The following is a 19,851-nucleotide window of genomic DNA, read 5'->3' as shown; positions in this document are numbered from 1 at the left end:
TTTTTTCATTTCACTGCTGAATTATCACCAGCTACCAAGCGCTCTAGCTCCCTAGGCCAGATGACAGTACTGAGTCAATGCAAGGATTTTACTTTGTATTCTGGGACTTGTAGTGCTAATGGAATCATGCAGACAACAAATTCCCAGAGTGTAAAAGAAACACGCACACTTGCTGAGCTATGCAGCTGTGGAGCAGGCACACCCGAGAGCTCTGCTACTGTCACCGTGTCTTTGTCTTTAGTGCGGTTGTCGGGGCGACTGCAGCTTGTCTATCTTCAAGGTGCGTCATTTCCGCGTCACTTGGTTGTCCGTCTTCTCTTTTTCTGTGACACTATACCGTTGTCCGCTTTCTATTACGTTGGCTACGTCTGTTGCCCTCACGTGATCTGTCAAAATATGACAGGAAAGTTTGGGCCGGATCGCGCGCAGGCGCGCTCTTGGGTTTTTGCTGAGTGTTTGAACTACATTCCCCAGCATTCCAATCGGCTCGAGAGGCCTGACGGCACCGCTCTGTCGCCGCAGAGCCTGTCGGGCCCTGTAGTCCGCCCTACAGTGCCGCACACTGCGCGGCTTGGCCCTCCGTGTCCGCTGTCCGGAGGACGGCCAGTGAAAATGGCCTGTGCGGGGAGCGAGGAGCGACCCCACCTGAGACCCTTCCTCATAGGGGTGAGCGGGGGCACAGCGAGCGGCAAGGTAAGGCGCGGAGGGGGTCGGAGCCGGGTATGGCCAGGGAGCCCTGGCCGAGGAGTGTGTCCGCAGCCAGCGACGAGTGACGGAGGACGGGTCTCCGGGGGGACGGAGTGCAGGGGCCAGGGGGGACGGAGTGCAGGAGACAGCGGTTGGGCAGGTGACAGGGCCTTAGCTGCCACCACTGCAGGGTTTTCCTTTGAATTCTGGGACTTGTAGTCCTGTTTTATAATGGAATACACAGAACTACAAGTCCCAGAATTCAAAGCAGAAACCTGGACTGGAGCAGCACATCAGGCATGGACCTGGGGAACTTGGCAGGCCTGCAGGGCAGACTGTCCATCAGTGACAGGCAGCAGGAGGGCACAGGAGTGAAAGGGCTAGGAGGTTTGGCACCTAGAACCATGTCCTTATAACACACGTTTTCCAATCATGGGCTTTAATTCAACAGCAGTTACTTAACCAGGTACTCATCCTGCCAACTGTAACACAGAAATGTGTGTCTTTCAACCCTCTCTCACCCCCAGCGCAGGGCGTCCTGTGAATAGCACAACAGGTGTTTTTCAACCCTCACTCTTCCAATGTGCAGTGAGTGTCTTTAAACCCTTACTCAGCCCCTTGACCAGCAGCTTGTGAATAGTATAACAGGTGTCTTTCAACCCTCACTGTTCGAATGTGCAGTGGGAGTTTTTCAACCGTCACTCAGCACAGGGCATCTTGCGAATAGCACAAATGTCTTTCAACCCTCACTCAGCACAGGGCATCTTGCGAATAGCACAAATGTCTTTCAACCCTCACTCAGCACAGGGCATCTTGCGAATAGCACAAATATCTTTCAACCCTCACTCAGCACAGGACATCTTCTGAATAGCACAAAAGGTGTCTTTCAACCTTCACTCTTCCAATGTGCAATGGTTCTCTTTCAACTCTCACTCAGCACATGGCATATTGCGAATAGCACAACAGGTGTATTTCAACCCTCACTGTTCGAACGTGCAGTGGGAGTCTTTCAACCGTCACTCAGCCCAACACAGGGCATCTTGTGAATAGCACAACAGGTGTCTTTCAACCCTCACTGATCTAATGTGCAGTGGGAGTCTTTCAACCTTTATTCAGCCCTCTGCCCAGCAGCTTGTGAATAGTACAACAGGTGTCTTTCAACCCTCACTGTTCTAATGTGCAGTGGGAGTCTTTCAAGCCTCACTCAGCACAGGACATCTTCTGAATAGCACAACGGGTGTCTTTCAATCCTCATTCTTCGGATGTGCAATGGGTCTCTTTCAACTCTCACTCAGCACATGGCATATTGTGAATAGCACAACAGGTGTCTTTCAACCCTCACTGTTCTAATGTGCAGTGGGTGTCTTTCAACCCTCACTCAGCCTAGTGCAGGGCATCTTGTGAATAGCACAAATGTCTTTCATCCCTCACTCAGCACATGGCATATTGTGAATAGCACAACAGGTGTCTTTCAACCCTCACTCTTCCAATGTGCAATGGGTCTCTTTCAACTCTCACTCAGCACATGGCATATTGTGAATAGCACAACAGGTGTCTTTTAACCCTCACTGTTCTAATGTGCAGTGGGTGTCTTTCAGCTCTCACTCAGCACATGGCATATTGTGAATAGCACAACAGGTGTCTTTCAACCCTCACTGTTCTAATGTGCAGTGGGTGTCTTTCAGCTCTCATTCAGCCCAGCGCAGGGCATCTTGTGAATAGCACAAATGTCTTTCAACCCTCACTCTGCACAGAGCATCTTGTGAATAGCACAACAGGTGTCTTTCAGCCTTCACTCTTCCAATGTGCAATGAGTGTCTTTAAACCCTTACTCAGCCCCCTGCCCAGCAGCTTGTGAATATCACAACAGGTGTCTTTCAACCCTCACTGATCTAATGTGCAGTGGGAGTCTTTCAACCTTTATTCAGCCCTCTGCCCAGCAGCTTGTGAATAGTACAACAGGTGTCTTTCAACCCTCACTGTTCTAATGTGCAGTGGGAGTCTTTCAAGCCTCACTCAGCACAGGACATCTTCTGAATAGCACAACAGGTGTCTTTCAATCCTAATTCTTCGGATGTGCAATGGGTCTCTTTCAACTCTCACTCAGCACATGGCATATTGTGAATAGCACAACAGGTGTCTTTCAACCCTCACTGTTCTAATGTGCAGTGGGTGTCTTTCAACCCTCACTCAGCCCAGTGCAGGGCATCTTGTGAATAGCATAAATGTCTTTCATCCCTCACTCCGCACAGGGCATCCTGTGAATAGCACAACAGGTGTCTTTCAGCCTTCACTCTTCCAATGTGCAAGGAGTGTCTTTAAACCCTTACTCAGCCCCCTGCCCAGCAGCTTGTGAATAGCACAACAGGTGACTTTCAACCTTCACTGTTCTAATGTGCAGTTGGTGTCCTTCAAGCCTCACCCAGCACAGGGCATCTTGTGAATAGCACAACAGGTGTCTTTCAACCCTCACTGTTCTAATTTCTGATGTGCTGTGGGTGTCTTTTAACCCTCACTCAGCCCAGCGCAGGGCATCTTGTGAATAGCACAAATGTCCTTCAACCCTCACTCAGCACAGGGCATCTTGTGAATAGCACAACAGGTGTCTTTCAACCCTCACTCTTCCAATGTGCAATTGGTCTCTTTCAACCCTTACTCAGCACAGGGCATCTTGTGAGCATGACAAATGTCTCTCAACCTTCACTCAGCACAGTGGCGTAGCGTGGGTTGTCAGCACCCGGGGCAAGGCAAGTAATTTGCGCCCCCTAACCCGTGGATTTTAGCACTCGCGAGCGCCCCCCCCCCCCCCCCCCAGATGTTGCGCCCGGTGCGGCCGGCCCTCCCTGCACCCCCCACGCTACGCCACTGACTCAGCACAGGGCATCTTGTGAATAGCACAACAGGTGTCTTTCAACCCCCACGCAGGCAATCACAGGGCATCGTGTGAATAGCACAACAGGTGTGTTTCAGCCCTCATTCTTCCATTGTGCATTGGGTGTCTTTCAACCCTCACTCATCGCAGGACAGGGCATCTTATGAATAGCACAACAGGTGTCTTTGAGCCCACGCTATAGCGATATGCAATGAGTGTCTTCCATCATTCAGTCGAGCAATATATAATAGGTGTCTTTCAACCCTAACTCATCCCAGAACGGCATCTTGTTTATAGCGTAGCAGGTGTCTTAAAACTCCCATCCTGGCCAGATGCAATTTGGAGTAATCACACTACCATTTAGAGAGTTGTAGTAGAGTTTTTAATGAAGCACAGCCAGTTTTGAGATTCTTGCAGGTCCGTTCCTAACTCCCAATGTGATTCATTAGATCCTCACAAGGGTGACATAAGCAGGGACATGGAGGTGTTCCAGCAATACAGTCTTAAAAGGGGGTAAATACTCCAGTCACCACACTTCTACCCTTTGTACAAAATAAGCTTCTTCGAACTAAAGCACAAACCTTGAACTATACATGAAGACTGACAATACCTACACGTAGAAAAGGAAAGTTAATACTACAAAGTGAGCTACATTTCAGCAAACCTATTCAGGTAACATGCAGTCCAGCAAACCTAATCATGTAGCTCGCAAAAAGTAAAAATAAAGCAAACCAAATCACAGGTATGAGAATTTAACTGGGACTTTGCATTGCTTTGAGTATGTGGAAATAGTATGTTTGTTGACACAGAAACACCATTCAAGAGAGGGTCACATTTAGCAGATTTACTCAGTGTAACACTCTTTTCTAAACCATCATATTTGCAATACTTAGCTTCTTTGCAATTTGCGTAACTGACCTAAGTGCCACCAGTCTCCCATCAACCGAAACAGTATGACCAGGCACCACCGACACCCACAGGGTCACAGTACTTTAGTTGCCCCTTTTTTAACCAATGGATTCTTTGTTCTCTACAAGGTTTTCAACAGCAAAATGTGATACATTCATATTATGTGGTTAGAACACATCACTCTCTTATAACTCACTCCTGTTGCCTTTGCCCAGACATTGTACAAGGTAATAGCACATTGTTTATTTGCAAACAGCCATGATGGAAGCAAACAGATACCAGCTTTTCTAGCGCTCATCATTTCAAAAGGAGACCAACCATTTGAAATGTGGAGTTGTCCTGTATGCCCACACCAGTTACTGCACTGCCTCTGCAATATTTTTCTTCATTCTCACAGCACTCTGAACACACTCCCCTAAAACTCTTGACCATAGAATTACCTTTGGGGCAATATACTGGAGTTCTAATATGTCTTACAGTGCCCTTGTCCAAAAATCATGCATGACAAAAGAGGTCAATTGTACACCATGGTCTGTGAATACACAGACTGGAACACGTTCTTTAATAAAAGTTTCACATAGATATTGGACCAGAACAGAAGCAGAAGGTTCATGCAAATATATGACCTCAACCCATCAAGTAAGATGATCAACCAGTACTGTAAAAATTAGTTAGTAATAATTGCAGTGGGCCTAAAAATCCAAACCAACTTTCTCCCAATCTCTGGCTGGAGCAGATACTGGGATGTCTGCTGGAAACAAGTTACTAATCTCTTAGTACACCTAAAACAGTGAGCATTAGTTTATAACATTTTCAATCTCTCCGGTGACCCTGAGCCCCAGTACTCCTCTCTCACTAATTTTTAGGTCGAGCTTCGAAGACCTGTTGTATATACTTTAGTATATACTTCTTTGTGGGCTTACAACCCGCCCACTGCTTTTCAGTTGTTTGGGTCACTGTCCTTTAAAAATCCTTGCTTGTGAGTGGTTAATGTTTGCTGTTTGTCCAACATTTTAGTCAATTATTTACTCCCAAGGAGCAGCTGCTGTAGTACTTGTACCCTTACACTTGTCCTATTATATTAACTTTAAACGGACTACTTTTTTCTTTGGCCAAGAGCACTGCACACTGCTCCATCTTTCCAGTCACTCCAATCTCCAATTCAGTAAACAGCATGGTACCTGCTTCACTTCCCCCACGCTTCATATTTAAGCATTGCGGCCTAATGTCTATCTTTTATCTATATGGCGCACACGTGTACTCGATTCTCGGCCACCGTGCTTCATGTTTTTATTTTGGTTAGTACCCATAACGGAAGACAGAAACACACAACTGTACATCTGTCTCTGCTCATCAGCACGGCTTCCGCCAGATGTGGGCCGTTTTAACATCAGGCAAACGTCACGCTATTCACGCCCTTCCTGGGTCCTCTTTCTCCCAGTCTTGGTTCGGCGTTCACATGCATCGTCAGATAGGTACACGGTTGCTTAGGTCTGTTCACGTCCTCTTCTGTTCGGTGCTCTGCTGATTCTGCCTGTTCCCTCTAACTCAGGGCAGGCCCGGCCCTCCATCAAGAGGCGGTGTTGAGGAAGCCGCAGCAAATCTCCCACGAAGAGGGTTCCGTTTGCTGGCTAGTTTATTTTGTTTGTTGCACAGGTCATTACAAATTCAGGTATGAGCTCTTCGAAAGATTGACAGTGAATTGTATAGATTGAGGAATGTGAGAAAGTTGAGACTATTGCATCGTGTTAGCATCTGCAAAATATCTATAAATCAAGCATATATGTTTCCACTCCTTCTCCACTTGTAGAAAGACTTCTGTTGTAACCTTTCCAGGAGAAAATGAAACACCCTTGGCCATTAATGTTGGCCCTATGTTGATGTGCATTGGTGAGGTTTGCACAAGTCTGACACTCTCAAGAGCTGCTCTTCCCCGGCTATCCCTGTAACTCTCCATATTCTATTTTGTTCTGTGTTTAATGGTGGAATGTTGCACAGAAAGATTTGTGATCAGTCTACTAGCTGGCATTGACCCTGCACATGCGCAGCTAGCAGTTTATACCTCCCCCCCCAAACAGATGGGTAGGTGGAACCTCTTATGACAGGAAGTGCCCAGATGTTGTTTATAAACAACCTCTTTAGGCAATGCCACGTGCCTGTCTTTATACCTCCACTCAGATCTCCACTCCCAGAGGGAGGGAGCTTAAGGGAAAACAACCCAGTACTTCTTCATGCAGAGGGTGCTGAACGCCCTTCCTAGCTATGTTTTTGTATCACTGTGTAGCAATGCCGTGAGAACAGGAATGGGAGTGCAGGGATTGTTGCTTTCGGAGGGCCTCTTTAATCCTCTTTCTGTTTTTTTTCAAAGTGTGAAAAATGTTTTAGTCCACGTTGCGTACTCCCACGGAATGTCACTGTTACTCTTAAAATTCTTCTCCTTTTAAAATATGCTTTTCCTGCACAGATTTCCTTTTTGTCAAAATATTCAAAAGTTGGGCCATCCCTCTTCGAGAGTGCACCCTGCTTTCTGATTAAAAAGGAATAGTTGATTGAGAAATACCTTTGGGGACTTATTTCATTTTATTTACTTAAAGAAAGTAACTTGTAGCGAATCATACCTGTTGTAACACATAAAGGGAGTGATTTAATTCATTACCTAGTTACGAGGCACAACACAGTTCCAGGAATGAATAGTGGCATATCTGAAGAGACACCGCAAAACAGTAATGGTTTTGGAACCACAAGCTTGGATTTCTGACCGTGTAATCGTGAACAGATTTTACTTCGTGCAAAAGGGATCGTAGGTTACATCAATGCATTTAGGCTGCATAGTGAACATCTTTGTGTACCTAGTGGACTGCGAGTAGAGGGTGTTCAACTTTCTTCATCCTCATTGCATTCATGTGTTGAAGGAGATTACAACCCAACTGACCAGTGGTTGTTGACCTATGGATTAATGAGGCCCTAATGTCTTATTTAAAACGCGCCATAAATACAGGAAACATCTGACTCGGCTGGATTGCTTGTGTGGAGTTTTAGGTCTTAAATGGTGGAATTGTTGCTTGCCTGTAATGAGTCGAGATACTTTGAGTTAGATTAAGCATCCTTGACCTAAACAGGGCATCACTTAGTTCTTAGTTCTTGGTTGCGACATCATTAGTTAATCTGTAGTTCCTATGCTGCTGTTTGTCTTGGACAGTTTTGTATGTTTGTCTCCCTGGTACTTAAAATACCTCTGATGGTTCTGGGCATTCACCTTTAAACCTGTACATGAATCTGTAACTTTAGTAGTAATTACAATTCTGGTGGAATCCTATTTTTATTCCTCAGTTTGATAATATTTAATCCATGCTTCTGTTTAGTTTAGTCTGGTTTGCCAGCTATTTGATTCACTAATAGGGGTCACTTTTATTTTGGTGCCCGTGCATATTCTCTATCCTAGTGCGACCCTGATGATAGCAAACCACTAGCGATTTCCTTGATATTTAGTGAACAGCAGGCAGTTTGAGTATACATGATACTTCCTACCAAATGGTTGTTTGGACACATAACAAGCTGCACGCAGGGTATTCAGTGTGTTTTCACTAGCACAATTAAGATGGTTGATGGTGCCTCATCATTTCAATTGGTTTCACTTGGCGATTTTTAATATGTATGTTTTCACACTTTTTTTGTTTGCTGGACTCTAACTTTTCAACATGCTGCACAGCACACACACTGCTCTACAACATAGGCCTGGTAAACACTTATAAGGTCCCAGAAGCAAGACCTATTGGCTGTGCCAATGCTTGTTTGTTTTCTTATTGTGTCTCCCAAATGACCATTGTCAGCAGGTTTCACAGTTTTCTTATGCAACTACAGTGGAGGTCTCAGTTTCGCACCACAAAGCAGTAACCCAGCTACATAAACAATTGTTAGCAGCCTTCCAGAATGGTTACAAATCTATCTTTGCCAGTCTTCCACTAACCATCAGAGGACATCTTGTATAGCTTCATCACAAGACATCTCAGACTTTCATAGCTCACCACTTGCACATACTGAATCAGTGAAATCAATACCAGCAGTGGTGCAATAATCCATTTAATCTGTGCAATCACTGCAGTTGTCTTCAGTAGGTGTCCCGGATATAGAGTTTGCAGAAACATTCTTGCCACCTGTAATGTATTCATTTTTATAGTTGTATTCTAATAGTTTCGTGGCCAGTCTAGACACCTGATAAAATGTCACCCAAAGGTCAATGACTGCATTTGATAAAAACAGACCTTCCCCAATCATAAGCTTTACATTTCTTAACACCCCAAATACAACCCAACATTTGTTTTCTTTTACAGAATACGGCTGTTCAACAGCATGTAAATCCAACTGTAAACTCATTTTGACCCTCAAGTTGTGACACAATAGCCCCCAAAACCTTATGCACTATCATACCCCAATGCAGCTTTTACACTGTTCCGCAAAACTTTGAAGTGCAGGAGCTTGTGAAATCACATTGTTTATCCTTCTGAAAGCTCACATTTTCTCCCCATTCATACACACCATTCTTTTTTTGGCAACATAACAAGCATTGCGTCCTGGGAAACAGAGGGAATAGATACCATAGGTGTATTGTTTCAAAATGCTGCAGTAACACGCATTGAGCAGGTCAGCGTAGATTACAACCTCCCTTGTTCCAGGATAGATTTTGCACGAATTAGAATATCGCCCTGGAAATCTACAACATTGAAAATTCCTGTTAACATTGATGAAATTACCCCTTGACGCAACTGAAGCTAGTCCAAAGAGCATTCAAGCAAAATTGAAATGTGCCTTTTGGGATGACAAAAGCAGTCTAATGACTGGAGTCAGGATGCAACAAAATGTATTGACATGTTGCCTTGATGTCTAACTTTGTGAACCAAGATGACTGACCTATGCTGGCCAATAAATCCTCAGTTCTAGGAAGAGGAGAATTTGCTTCCCAAATTGCATCGTTCCAACTCCTACGATTGACACAACCTTGAAGATCACCTGTTTTTTTTATGTACTTAAATCAATGGGGAAAGCCAAAGAGTTGCATCCACAGTTTCAGTGACCACCTCCTGTTTTAAGCGTATCATATATTTCCTTGTCTAAATCATCTACACTGAAATGTACATTACAAAGTGTATGCTTTAACAGGTAGATAATCCTTCTGGATTTTGCTTGCATGTTCAGACCTTGAATTGTGCCCACTCTGTCACAAAATACATCTTTGAAATTATCAATGCATTGTTATGTAATGTTAATTTCCACCACAGACATTTAAAGTTTTCTACTGGGAATAAGAACCATTTCAAAATCAGCTTGATGCCATCTACCAAGCCCTTCAAGCCTCTTTTTTGCTACATAAACCTTTTCATGAATGGAGCATTCTTTGAAATAAAGCTCCGCTCAGAAGAAATCTGTGAGATCTAGTCTGCTGCTTCAAAGACTATAGTAGTGATATTTGGAGGCAACACATTTTGTGTCTCCAGTGACACTCAGTATTCTCTGTGGACATTATGTTGTTCCTTATACCAAAAGCAACAAACATGTTATTTGGTTCCTATCAATACAGACACTAACAAGAGGATCATTGCACACAAGTTTGTCCATTTTATATTCAATGTTGACTTTATCTTCCTGAATTTCTTCACCCAAAACATTTTGCTTCATCTTTCCTCCTGTGTCTGCACCCTTTATTAAACCACCCAATTTTACCAAATTTTTTGCAAGTTTGACCAATTGTTGGGCAAGTTTTAAAACCTAGCTTTGTGAGAATTGGAACCGTATTTGTAATTTACTTATCTGAGCTGGTTTTTAATTAATTCTTATCTTCAATAATTGATTTCTTGATTTTTTTTGTGTCATAGAATTAAGTTAAAAAGTCACACAGAAGGTCAGATTCATATGTAGAAAGCTTCCTACTCATGTGGTGGACTGCGGTTAGTGAACACGCCACTACCAGTTTCTCTAGTCTACTTGGAGAACCACAAGAATCTCTGTGTACGGACTCCTCCATTGACTGCTTGTATAACTGTGAGGACCTGTGCTGAAGCTCGGCAGAGAAGGCCCTTTTTAAAAATGGCAGGAACACTGACACCGAGCACAGGAGGTCCATTAAGAACATATGCCAAGAAAGGGAGGAACAGAAGAAAATGCTAACATTGCATAAAAAGGTATGCCGGAGGAATAGAGTAGGAGGGAAGTAGAGAGGATGATTAAAACAATTGTGGATGGAAACATCAGAGATTCAGCTTTGGTAAGAGTTAAGATGGAAAGAATAGGGGCTATTTTATCTCTTGATGTTAGGTGGACAGCAAGAGTTGGTAATGCATAGTTTCTAACTAAACGAGAAGTAGACCTAAAGTTGTATAATTCATCAGTATACATGCCAGACGAGACTGAAGAAGTAGTTATTAGAGACTAGTAGGGTAGTTTAGTTAGGGAGGAGATATGGTCTAATGGCTAGAGTACAGACTTTGCAACCTACAATCCTGGACCATTTGTCGGATGAATCCTGAAAAGAGATAGATACCTGTCCGATTATTTTAAGTTATCACGCAAATTATAACATTTTTCAGAGCTCTCTGGCTGTTGAGATTTTCCCCGTGATTTGGTTTTATCTATTGTCTCTTTATTTTGCCCAGCATGTTTATAAGACTCTGGTGCTCGCTTGGTATTATCCTTTTCAGGGTTACCTTTAAGCTGTGGCTTATTTGTTCTGGCTCCTAGATTATCGCGACCTGTTGATGTATAGGTTTCGAAAATAATGTTAGGCAACTCGTGCTCCTGATCTACTAATTGAACCTGCGTGGGGCATTGGTGAACTGCCAGTGCTGCTGCTTCCCCTTTTATGTTTCCTAAAATGAGGATTCTGTGGCAAAATTGGCAATTCATTTCATCCTCAAGCTTAGGGACGGGCAGCCCCTTATTAATTTTGAATCTGTTTTAACACAACTGATAAAACAGCAAGAGATGGTGTACCATGGGTTATGGTATATTGCAGGAAAGACTTTAATACATGTGGCACAGTCATCAATTGAGGGGACAATACCAAGGGGCTAGCGCATTGTGAGAATTCTGTGTTTATCTTGGGGGAAACACTGCTTCAAGCTGATTTGTTTTTTTAAGCAATGTAGCGTGGAATTTCCTGCCATCTGGTGGGGACCTGCCTCCTGCTGCTGCCGCCCAATGCCTCGGAACGAATCAAAAGGCCCAACTTCCCCGAAGAGTGGAAACACGCCGAAGTCTGCCCCTCCTGAAGAAACCCACAGCCGACCGATCAGAGCTAAAGTATTTCTGGCCCATCTCGCTGCTACCCTACCCGGCCAAAGTCCTGGAAAAAGCCATAAACTTACAGCTGTGCCAATTTGTCGAGGACAACAACTCTCTGGATACCTCTGTCTGGCTTCTGCAGCAACCCCAGCACGGTGACAGCTGTTCTTGCAGCCACTGATGACATCCGCACAATCCTCGATCACGGCCACACCGCAGCACTCATACTCCTCAACCTCTCAGCATCCTTCGACATGGTCTCCCACAGCACCTTATGCACCAGACTCCATGATGCAGGAATCCGTGGGAAAGCCTTGCAATGGATTCACTCCTTTCTCACCAGAAGAACACTAAGAGTCAGGCTCCCACCCTTCATATCCAAACCAACAGAAGTCAGCTGAGGTGTCCCTCAGGGATCCTCCCTGATCCCAACACTCTTCAACATCTACATTGCCCTGCTTGCAGCCATCGTCGGAGGCCATGGAATGAACATCATGTCATACGCCGATGACTCACAACTCATCATATCCCTCACTGAAGACCCAGACAAAGCTAAAAGAAACTTTCACACCGGAATGAAAGCTGACCACGCCTGGATGAGGGTGAGCTGCCTCAAGCTCAACTCAGACAAAACTAAGCTCACCATCTACGGAAACTCCACTTCAGCCTGGAACGACTTCTGGTGGCCCACATTGCTCAGCGCCCGCCTGTTCCAACTGACCATACCCGCAACCTAGGAATCATCCTCAACTGTTCCCTATCAGTAACCCGACAGGTAAACGTAGTCACCTTTTCCTGCTGGCCCATCCTCTGCCAACTCCACAAGTTCTTCAAATGGATCCCGGTCGACTGCTGCAAGATAATCACCCATGCCTTAGTCACAAGCAAGCTCGACTACGGCAACGCACTCTACGCCGGCACCACAACAAAGAATATCAGGAAACTACAACTCATACAAAACGCCGCCGCCAGACTTGTCATGAACCTCCCCCGCCAGGAACACATCTCTCAAAACCTGAGGATCCTCCATTGGCTCCCTGTAGAGAAGCAAATCAACTTCAGACTACTCACCCACACCTACAAGGTCCTTCAGAACATCGGACCGGCCTACCCGAACCATCACATCTCTTTCCATAGCCCCGCCAGACCCCTCCGCTCCGCCCAACAGGCGCTAGCCACCATCCCACACATCCGGAAAACCACCACCTGAGGAAAATCTTTCACCTACCTCGCAGCTAAGAGCTGAAATAACCTGCCCACGCACCTCAGACAAAGCTCATCACTCACCACCCTCAGAAAGAACCTCAAGACATGGCTCTTTGAATGAGGCCCAGACCCACCACCAGCGCCTTGAGACCCTCAGTCGTGAGTAGTTGCCCTTTATAAAAACTGAGTGATTGATTGACTTTACCCATAATAGCACTTATGGCCACTGGGTTAATCCCAGACATAACAAATTGTGGTTGGGCAGCTTGAGCAGCCATTGCTGGGGTCGTTGCTAAGGTGCGCATAACAAATTGTGTCTGTATAATATCCCTAAATGATTATATAAGGAGCATAAATCGCCCACTGCTAGGTTTTGAATGTTTGGATATGGTATGTAGCTAGATAGAACTGGCCTTGTGGCCCCGTCATTGCTGAGGGGTCCGAATCTAATGGTGTCTACAACGTGTGGTAGGGCGCCTAAGAACCAATTTTCTTGTTCCTAATATGTTAAGGGTATTTCTAAGTGTTGGTATGTCTATATTGGCCTGGTGGGTTGGCCACAGTGTATGTATGAAAAGTATTTGTATTGGCATCGACTGCAGGAAAATGGACCCATGAGTAAAATACTTCAGTTTTGTACGCATCGTGTGCCTCAACCACGAATGTAACCTCTCCACCTCCATTGGCTAGCCCATTTTGAAGTAGGTGCTGTGTAACAGCATGTCTGCAATTGACAAGTATATTAACTGGATTCACCATTTTTGTGAATGGAATTCAGAGAAGGAAAATACTAAAGTGGGGTATCCTTTTAAGGTTCAAGCTTGAACAACCTTCAGACAAATATAGGCGCTTCCTATACTGTTGAGGAACTATTTCCTGACGACCACGGACGTCTTTGTATTAGATGAATAGGGCACTTTGGTCACACAAGAAAAACATGCTGAGGAGACCAGTTAAATAGGTACCTAACCTGTATACGTTGGTGGCGCCATGTTACATTGTTCCTACTAAGATAATAGGAGTGCATATTTAGGACAGCAGAACTTCAGAACATGGGAGACTAAGTCCATCCACACCATCAAAAACTGTCAGCCTAATTCCTGGCTAGCCCACAGTGCCTCACTCGAACCCCTAAACCTACCGGGGAGGAAGGTGATTACAGCAACCTGAACATGACAGTATGACTCCCCAGGGAATTCATGGAAACAGATCTCACGCTTTTGTTGTATTACTTATGTATGCCGAGGGAAAAAAAAAAGATACGTTTTCAGTACATTTATTGAAACAATTGTAATCTTGCGTAAAGAGAATGGGCTATGATAATTAGGCAGACGCAACAAGGCAAAGTAGCGAGCATTATGAACATGGTAAAGACTATGAATAATCCAAATATGGTAAATTATTTCTAGAGGTTCCTACCTAACGCTAAGACTATACTGAGAGCATAGCGACTGTACCCTTCTGCCTGGATCGATCTGAGGGATTAGCCTTAGCCCCATACCTGCAGATAGTGTCCAGAGTCAGCCTGCAATGTGTATGACAGTCCTCTCAGGAAGCTGGAAGATTGGCACCAGCAAAGCTGCATGTCGCATACGGCATTCCTCCTAGGATGGTCGTGGCTGCAGTGCCCCTCTGTCTCTTCCGGATCAGTGCATCACTTATAAAATAAACCCACACTGTGCTAGAAGCACAGGTCTGATGTTATGCTATGTCTGGATGTTAAAAGCTATCTTCTGAACGGGCAACACAAGAACCAGGATATTGTGTACAGTGTTCTTAGCCTTGAACAAAATGTTCTGATTACATGTCAAGAAAAGCCTAACTAAACAATCCCGCTGTACAGCATACTCCTAGAAGAATGTCATGCAAGGAAAGTGTGTGACATGTCATTGCTAAAAGCAATACAGCTAAAATGTGTAAAATATAAAGTATAAAATGAAGCTAAAACGCAGGAACCAACTTGGGTCCAAGAGGTCCTCACAACAGGCTTCAACACTTGACTGATAATCATGTGATTATACCAAACCATTTAATATTCCTATGGCCAAAAACTGTAAATCTGTGAAATGTACTGAAGCTGTATGTTATTCAGTTCTATAATTCAAGACTTGTAAATCCCAATTTGATGTACAGAATCTTGTATTTTCTCCCAAACTCCCTATTAATGTGCAGCAGTCTATTGCTCATTATCTAGGTTTGTGCTAGGTAAATACCAACAAATACTTGCATATATTCTGTAGATCCATATTAAATTATCTGATTTCCCATCCTGGGGAACACTGTAGGAAGCGGCAGATGAGAAGAGGAATGCAGAGCCAAGGTAACCAAATAAATGCTCTGCAAAATGTAAGAAAGCTAAGTAGGCGCACAATCTATGATCGTATGTGGAGGAGGGTGTAGAGCAGAGCACAGGGTGATCAACTGTATTTCACGCTGCTGAAAGTTCGCAAGAGCTGCTTTTGAATGTGAATTTTAAAGAATCAATGGAACAACTTTCCTAAAACTCCACCCGTAGGACAAAGTGCTTCAGTGTCAGTGTAACCAAGACCGCAGATGACTTCTCCTCAGCACCCATTAATTTGGAACCTACAGAATGCAGTCTCTCCAGGCCTCGAAAAATCATAAAAATGTTACTAGACCTGCAGGTCGAGTAACTTGAATAATCTACTAGACCCTAGACCATAACTATAATGTACTTGACCTCTAAACGGTTCTCAGATTGTGTGATCCTAGGCAAATATTTTAGTTTACAGAATCGCCTTTTTCTTCATTCTCACATATCAGTGTATCTTCAAATATGAGAGCGCAGCATTTCTGCTGTACAAAAAAGCTTCTATGTTTCATTAAATAGACTAAACGTTTGCACCATGAATAAAAAGAATCTGGTCCACATATAGGGGACTCATGAGCCATTACTTGCCTCTTAGTTTACTAATAGCAATGCTACCAGGGCAGGAGGGTTTATGTTTAAACACTCACTTTTAATAAATATGTTACTGAAGCATGATGTGGTGACGCACTCATTTACAGACAGAAAATTTCCAAGAAATGTCCAAATTACTTCCAACTAATTTGCAGCTTTACTGATAAAACTATATAATGTATTACCAAATCTGTGAAAATCTAGTTTCAGAAAACACATTTATTCTTTGCACATCACCAAGTGAAGTGTGCTGATCTGTTTTCACCCTATTAAAATATTTTTTTCATCACACAGAAGTCCAACAATGGGCTTTCACAATACTGAACTATATTTTGAAATGTTTGTACATATGACTTAGCTATTTAGATGTTGTGTGTTAGGAAAAAAGTAACAAAATCCTGGAACTCTGCGGTCAGAAGGAAAATTAATTGTAAGACAAACAGACTTTTGATCTCTGTCTCTGAACTCGGAGAAAATGTGACAATAACAAGATGTAAAGGCCTCCTTCACTTTCAGAACACCTGCCCTATGTCAACTTGCCAGAAAGGGCGAGTAAGTCTTAAAAGTAGCTCGACCTGGTAAAATATGTCTCACCATGGCGAGTGGAGTTTTCAAGGCCTGCTCTCTATAAAGATAGGAAAGGTAGCAAAACAAGTGTCCTTAGAATGAATTTCCTCCCAATTTAGAGCCAGTTTGATTAATATTAACTACTTCATAACCCAGTACTCCTGTTTACTGTCAGTTGTAAAATACAACTCATAGTGTTAGCTAATTTAACAATAATGACCTGAGTCGGCCTTGCTGGGATTCAAATGCTTGACTTGCAGCTCATGACATATTCACAGCAATAAGTGGTCACTGAGCCTTCCTGATGCAATGGAATGGTATGATGGGCTATCTATCATATGATACGGGGCTTTGAATGGATTAATAAGTTCAGTGACACTGCAGTCAGTCAGTAAGTGACTTCACATTTGAAGGCACGCGGACCTAGCACATCCTTCCACGTCCTGTTTTCTTCAGCAGCTTGGAGCCCATCTGCCTTTGGTTGGAGAGCTGTTCCTTGGACAAAAAAGAATTGCAGAGCATGTACCCGGCCTTTAGGAGAGAGCCTAGTTCTCTTCAGTAGGGCTATGAAGCCCACACAAGAGCTCTTTAAAGTTAAGGGTCTGCCTGCTGAGCACTATCTGTTTTCTCTGCCCTAAAAATCATTGAGGAAGTATATTGATAAGAACAGAAGTCACACTGAAGTCCCAGGTATTCCCAGGTTACTTCTTCACCTTTGGCAACATTAAATTCACCAATAGGTATGAGAGACTTGTAAATCATCAACAGTTCTTAAATATCAATATCCTTAGGTCCCAGAACCTTCAGGACTTATTTCATCATCTTGGATAGAATCCACACATTTTAGTGTATAAAATACCTATCTTTGGCTTTGCAGCATGGCGTTGCTTTGATTCCTGTCTTACCCTGGGTTTCCATTCGTACGCACTGAGCATACACGGTGCTGCAGTTCTGTGTATTCTTCAGGCATTAGAAGATGCAACGACTATGATGAGTGATGGTTGGGTGATAATGAATCTACAGAGGGGACACGGTATCCTCCAGACCCAAAGTTACTCAATATTTCACATTTTCTCCTAATGAACAGCACTCCTGCTGTAGATTTTAGTTTTTTTGCATTTGAGCAATTCTTCAGCAGTTCCAAACAGGTTGAATTGAGAAGCTTTCATAACTAAGAAGCCATCAAAATCTGTGCGGAACCACTTTTTTTTTTACAAATGAAACCCCTGCCTGGCCTTTGTAATTGGGCAATAATGTTTCACAAATGTAAGACAGGAAGACCCAAGTGTCCACTATACAAATATCCTGCAAAGGTTTATCTTTTAAGAATTCAGTGTGAAGGTGTGAAAGGTAGACAACCAACAAAGCTTGAAAGTCACCTGCTTTCCTGGCCAAGAAACTGCGCTATTTCATTTGATTATGCAAAGCATCGAATTATGTGCCTATCAACTGAGCCTGGACCGAGCCGAGATTCTTCCAAACTATCATACATGGCCTGTAGGAAGATATTCACCAATCCCCTCAGAAACGTTGAAACCACAGCAATCACAAATAGAAAAGCTCATTCTGGCCTTTTAAGAAGAGGGAGAGTGCCTCAGTGTATCTTTTCTCAATTGAGATTTGCTCCTTTCCTTTGACAAGGTACAATGACAAAATCAGCACCGTAGACAGTGAGGTTTTAAATGCATGAACATTTCTCTGATCACACAAAAAGGTGCAACGACAAATTCACCACCACATGCAGTGAGGCTTTTATAGATTAAAGTGTCTTTGATCACACCACTGGCAGAATCTTAGCCATATGCGGGCTTACAGCCTTTTATGCTCTTTTTTTCTCACATGAACCACGACATCCAGAACTTCATCTCATGGTCATGGTCAATAAATTAGCCTTCCAGAAGCCATGAGTACAACTTTTAACTATCAGTGTTTGGGTGCAACAGACCTTCCGTCCCCCATCCTCTTAACAGAATGCAGGGTAAAACTAGCAACCTAATTATCTCCGTGCTCTCACCTGCTTCCCTGTAGCTGAGAGAGAAGAGATTTATATATTGTATTCCTGGTCAATTTCAAGCAACCAGAACCATTCACTGTATATAATTCCCTAAATCTGTGTAGTAACGTGTATGATCGGAAAGTTGTGAAAAGGAAGACAACAAAAAACTCTACCAAAGAATCCATCCTTAAAAAAACTCCCAGCTGCAAAACATCAGGCAGATGAGTTGCAAAGAGGTCTACTCATGCCATCTCCAAAAGACTTGAGACCACCACCAGACAAGGACCATTTTTCTGAGATGATCTCTGCCAAGAACATCAGCTTGATCACTGCTGTCTTCTGCCAAATTAGCGATATGAACGTAGATGCCTCTTGGAAGCATCCACTAGACTGCCTCTTTTTGTATTTTCTTCAAGAGCCTTACCCACTGCACATTGTGAAATAGCGTCATTGTAGATCAGCACCAAAATATATGCTCCTGCACTTGATGAAGAAGAGCCAGCAACTCATATTGGTCTGTCATAATTTCCAAATCGATATTGAAGTGCCTCGCTCTATCTAATCAGTGTCATTAATGCTCTCACCATGCTTTCAGGAAGGTATCTATTACCACTTGGATCTGACAATCAAAGAGGGAGAAATCATTCCATCCTAATAGGTTCTCCTCTAATGCCCACCATATCAGATCCTGGCAAACATTTTGTGGTACTGTCAGAGGATTTGACTACAGTCACTAGGGCTTAAAGCAATTAGGGCCTTATTTATAGTTTGGATGATGGGATACTCTGTCAAAATGTGACGGATATCCTGTCCTGTGTATTGTAAGTGCCGTACACTATAGTGCACTTGTAGTGCAGCGGACGGGACATCCACCACCAAACTCTAAATAAGGGCCTTAGTACTGATTGACCACTAATGCAGCCTGATTTGAACTCTTTCCTGACGTCAAACTTAATGTAGCAGCCATAATACCTGTAAGTTTGACAGACTGTACTACTTCAGCTCACTAATGGTGAAAGCATCTGTATCCGTGAAATGTCCATCCCTGCTGCAGTATTCTGAATACTTCTAGTTGTTGTGAGGTTTGACTTCAGAAGGTTTACCGGAAACTCCAATTTGTGCAGCAGAGCAGTTATTGTTTGAAAAGCAAGCACTGTCTGGTCAAGGAAAGACATCTCTTAGGAGCCTATTGTTCAGGTAATGAAACACCTGTATCTCCTGCAAAAAAAGCTTTAAAAAATGTCCTCAAACTCCTTAGTTGTAGTCGTCCACAGTGTTACAAGAGTTTCCATTAGGTCTTCTGTAGAAACCCCGAGCCCAGCCTTACCTTGTACAGAGAAGATTGCTTCCCAGAAACTCATGCAAATGCTAACTGAACTGTACAAGTAAGGTACTGGACTTTAAGGCCACCCAAGG

The 19,851-nt window shown here is 43.5% G+C and overlaps 1 protein-coding gene across 1 annotated transcript in view; it reads left to right on the top strand.

Moving 5' to 3' along the window:
* The first annotated feature begins 396 nt into the window (after nucleotides 1-396).
* The window catches only part of UCK1 (uridine-cytidine kinase 1), an 82,632-nt gene continuing 63,177 nt past the window's right edge, over nucleotides 397-19,851 (top strand). Inside the window, exon 1 of the mRNA XM_069237088.1 lies at nucleotides 397-693. Within this exon, the coding sequence (XP_069093189.1) occupies nucleotides 397-693 (297 nt within the window). The remainder of the gene's footprint in view (nucleotides 694-19,851) is intronic.

This window comes from Pleurodeles waltl, chromosome 6 (assembly GCF_031143425.1).
Source record: "Pleurodeles waltl isolate 20211129_DDA chromosome 6, aPleWal1.hap1.20221129, whole genome shotgun sequence".
Classification (NCBI taxonomy): Eukaryota; Metazoa; Chordata; class Amphibia; order Caudata; family Salamandridae; genus Pleurodeles; species Pleurodeles waltl.
The sequence above is the reverse complement of the archived record's forward strand: the minus strand, read 5'-3'. Positions and strand labels throughout refer to the sequence as shown.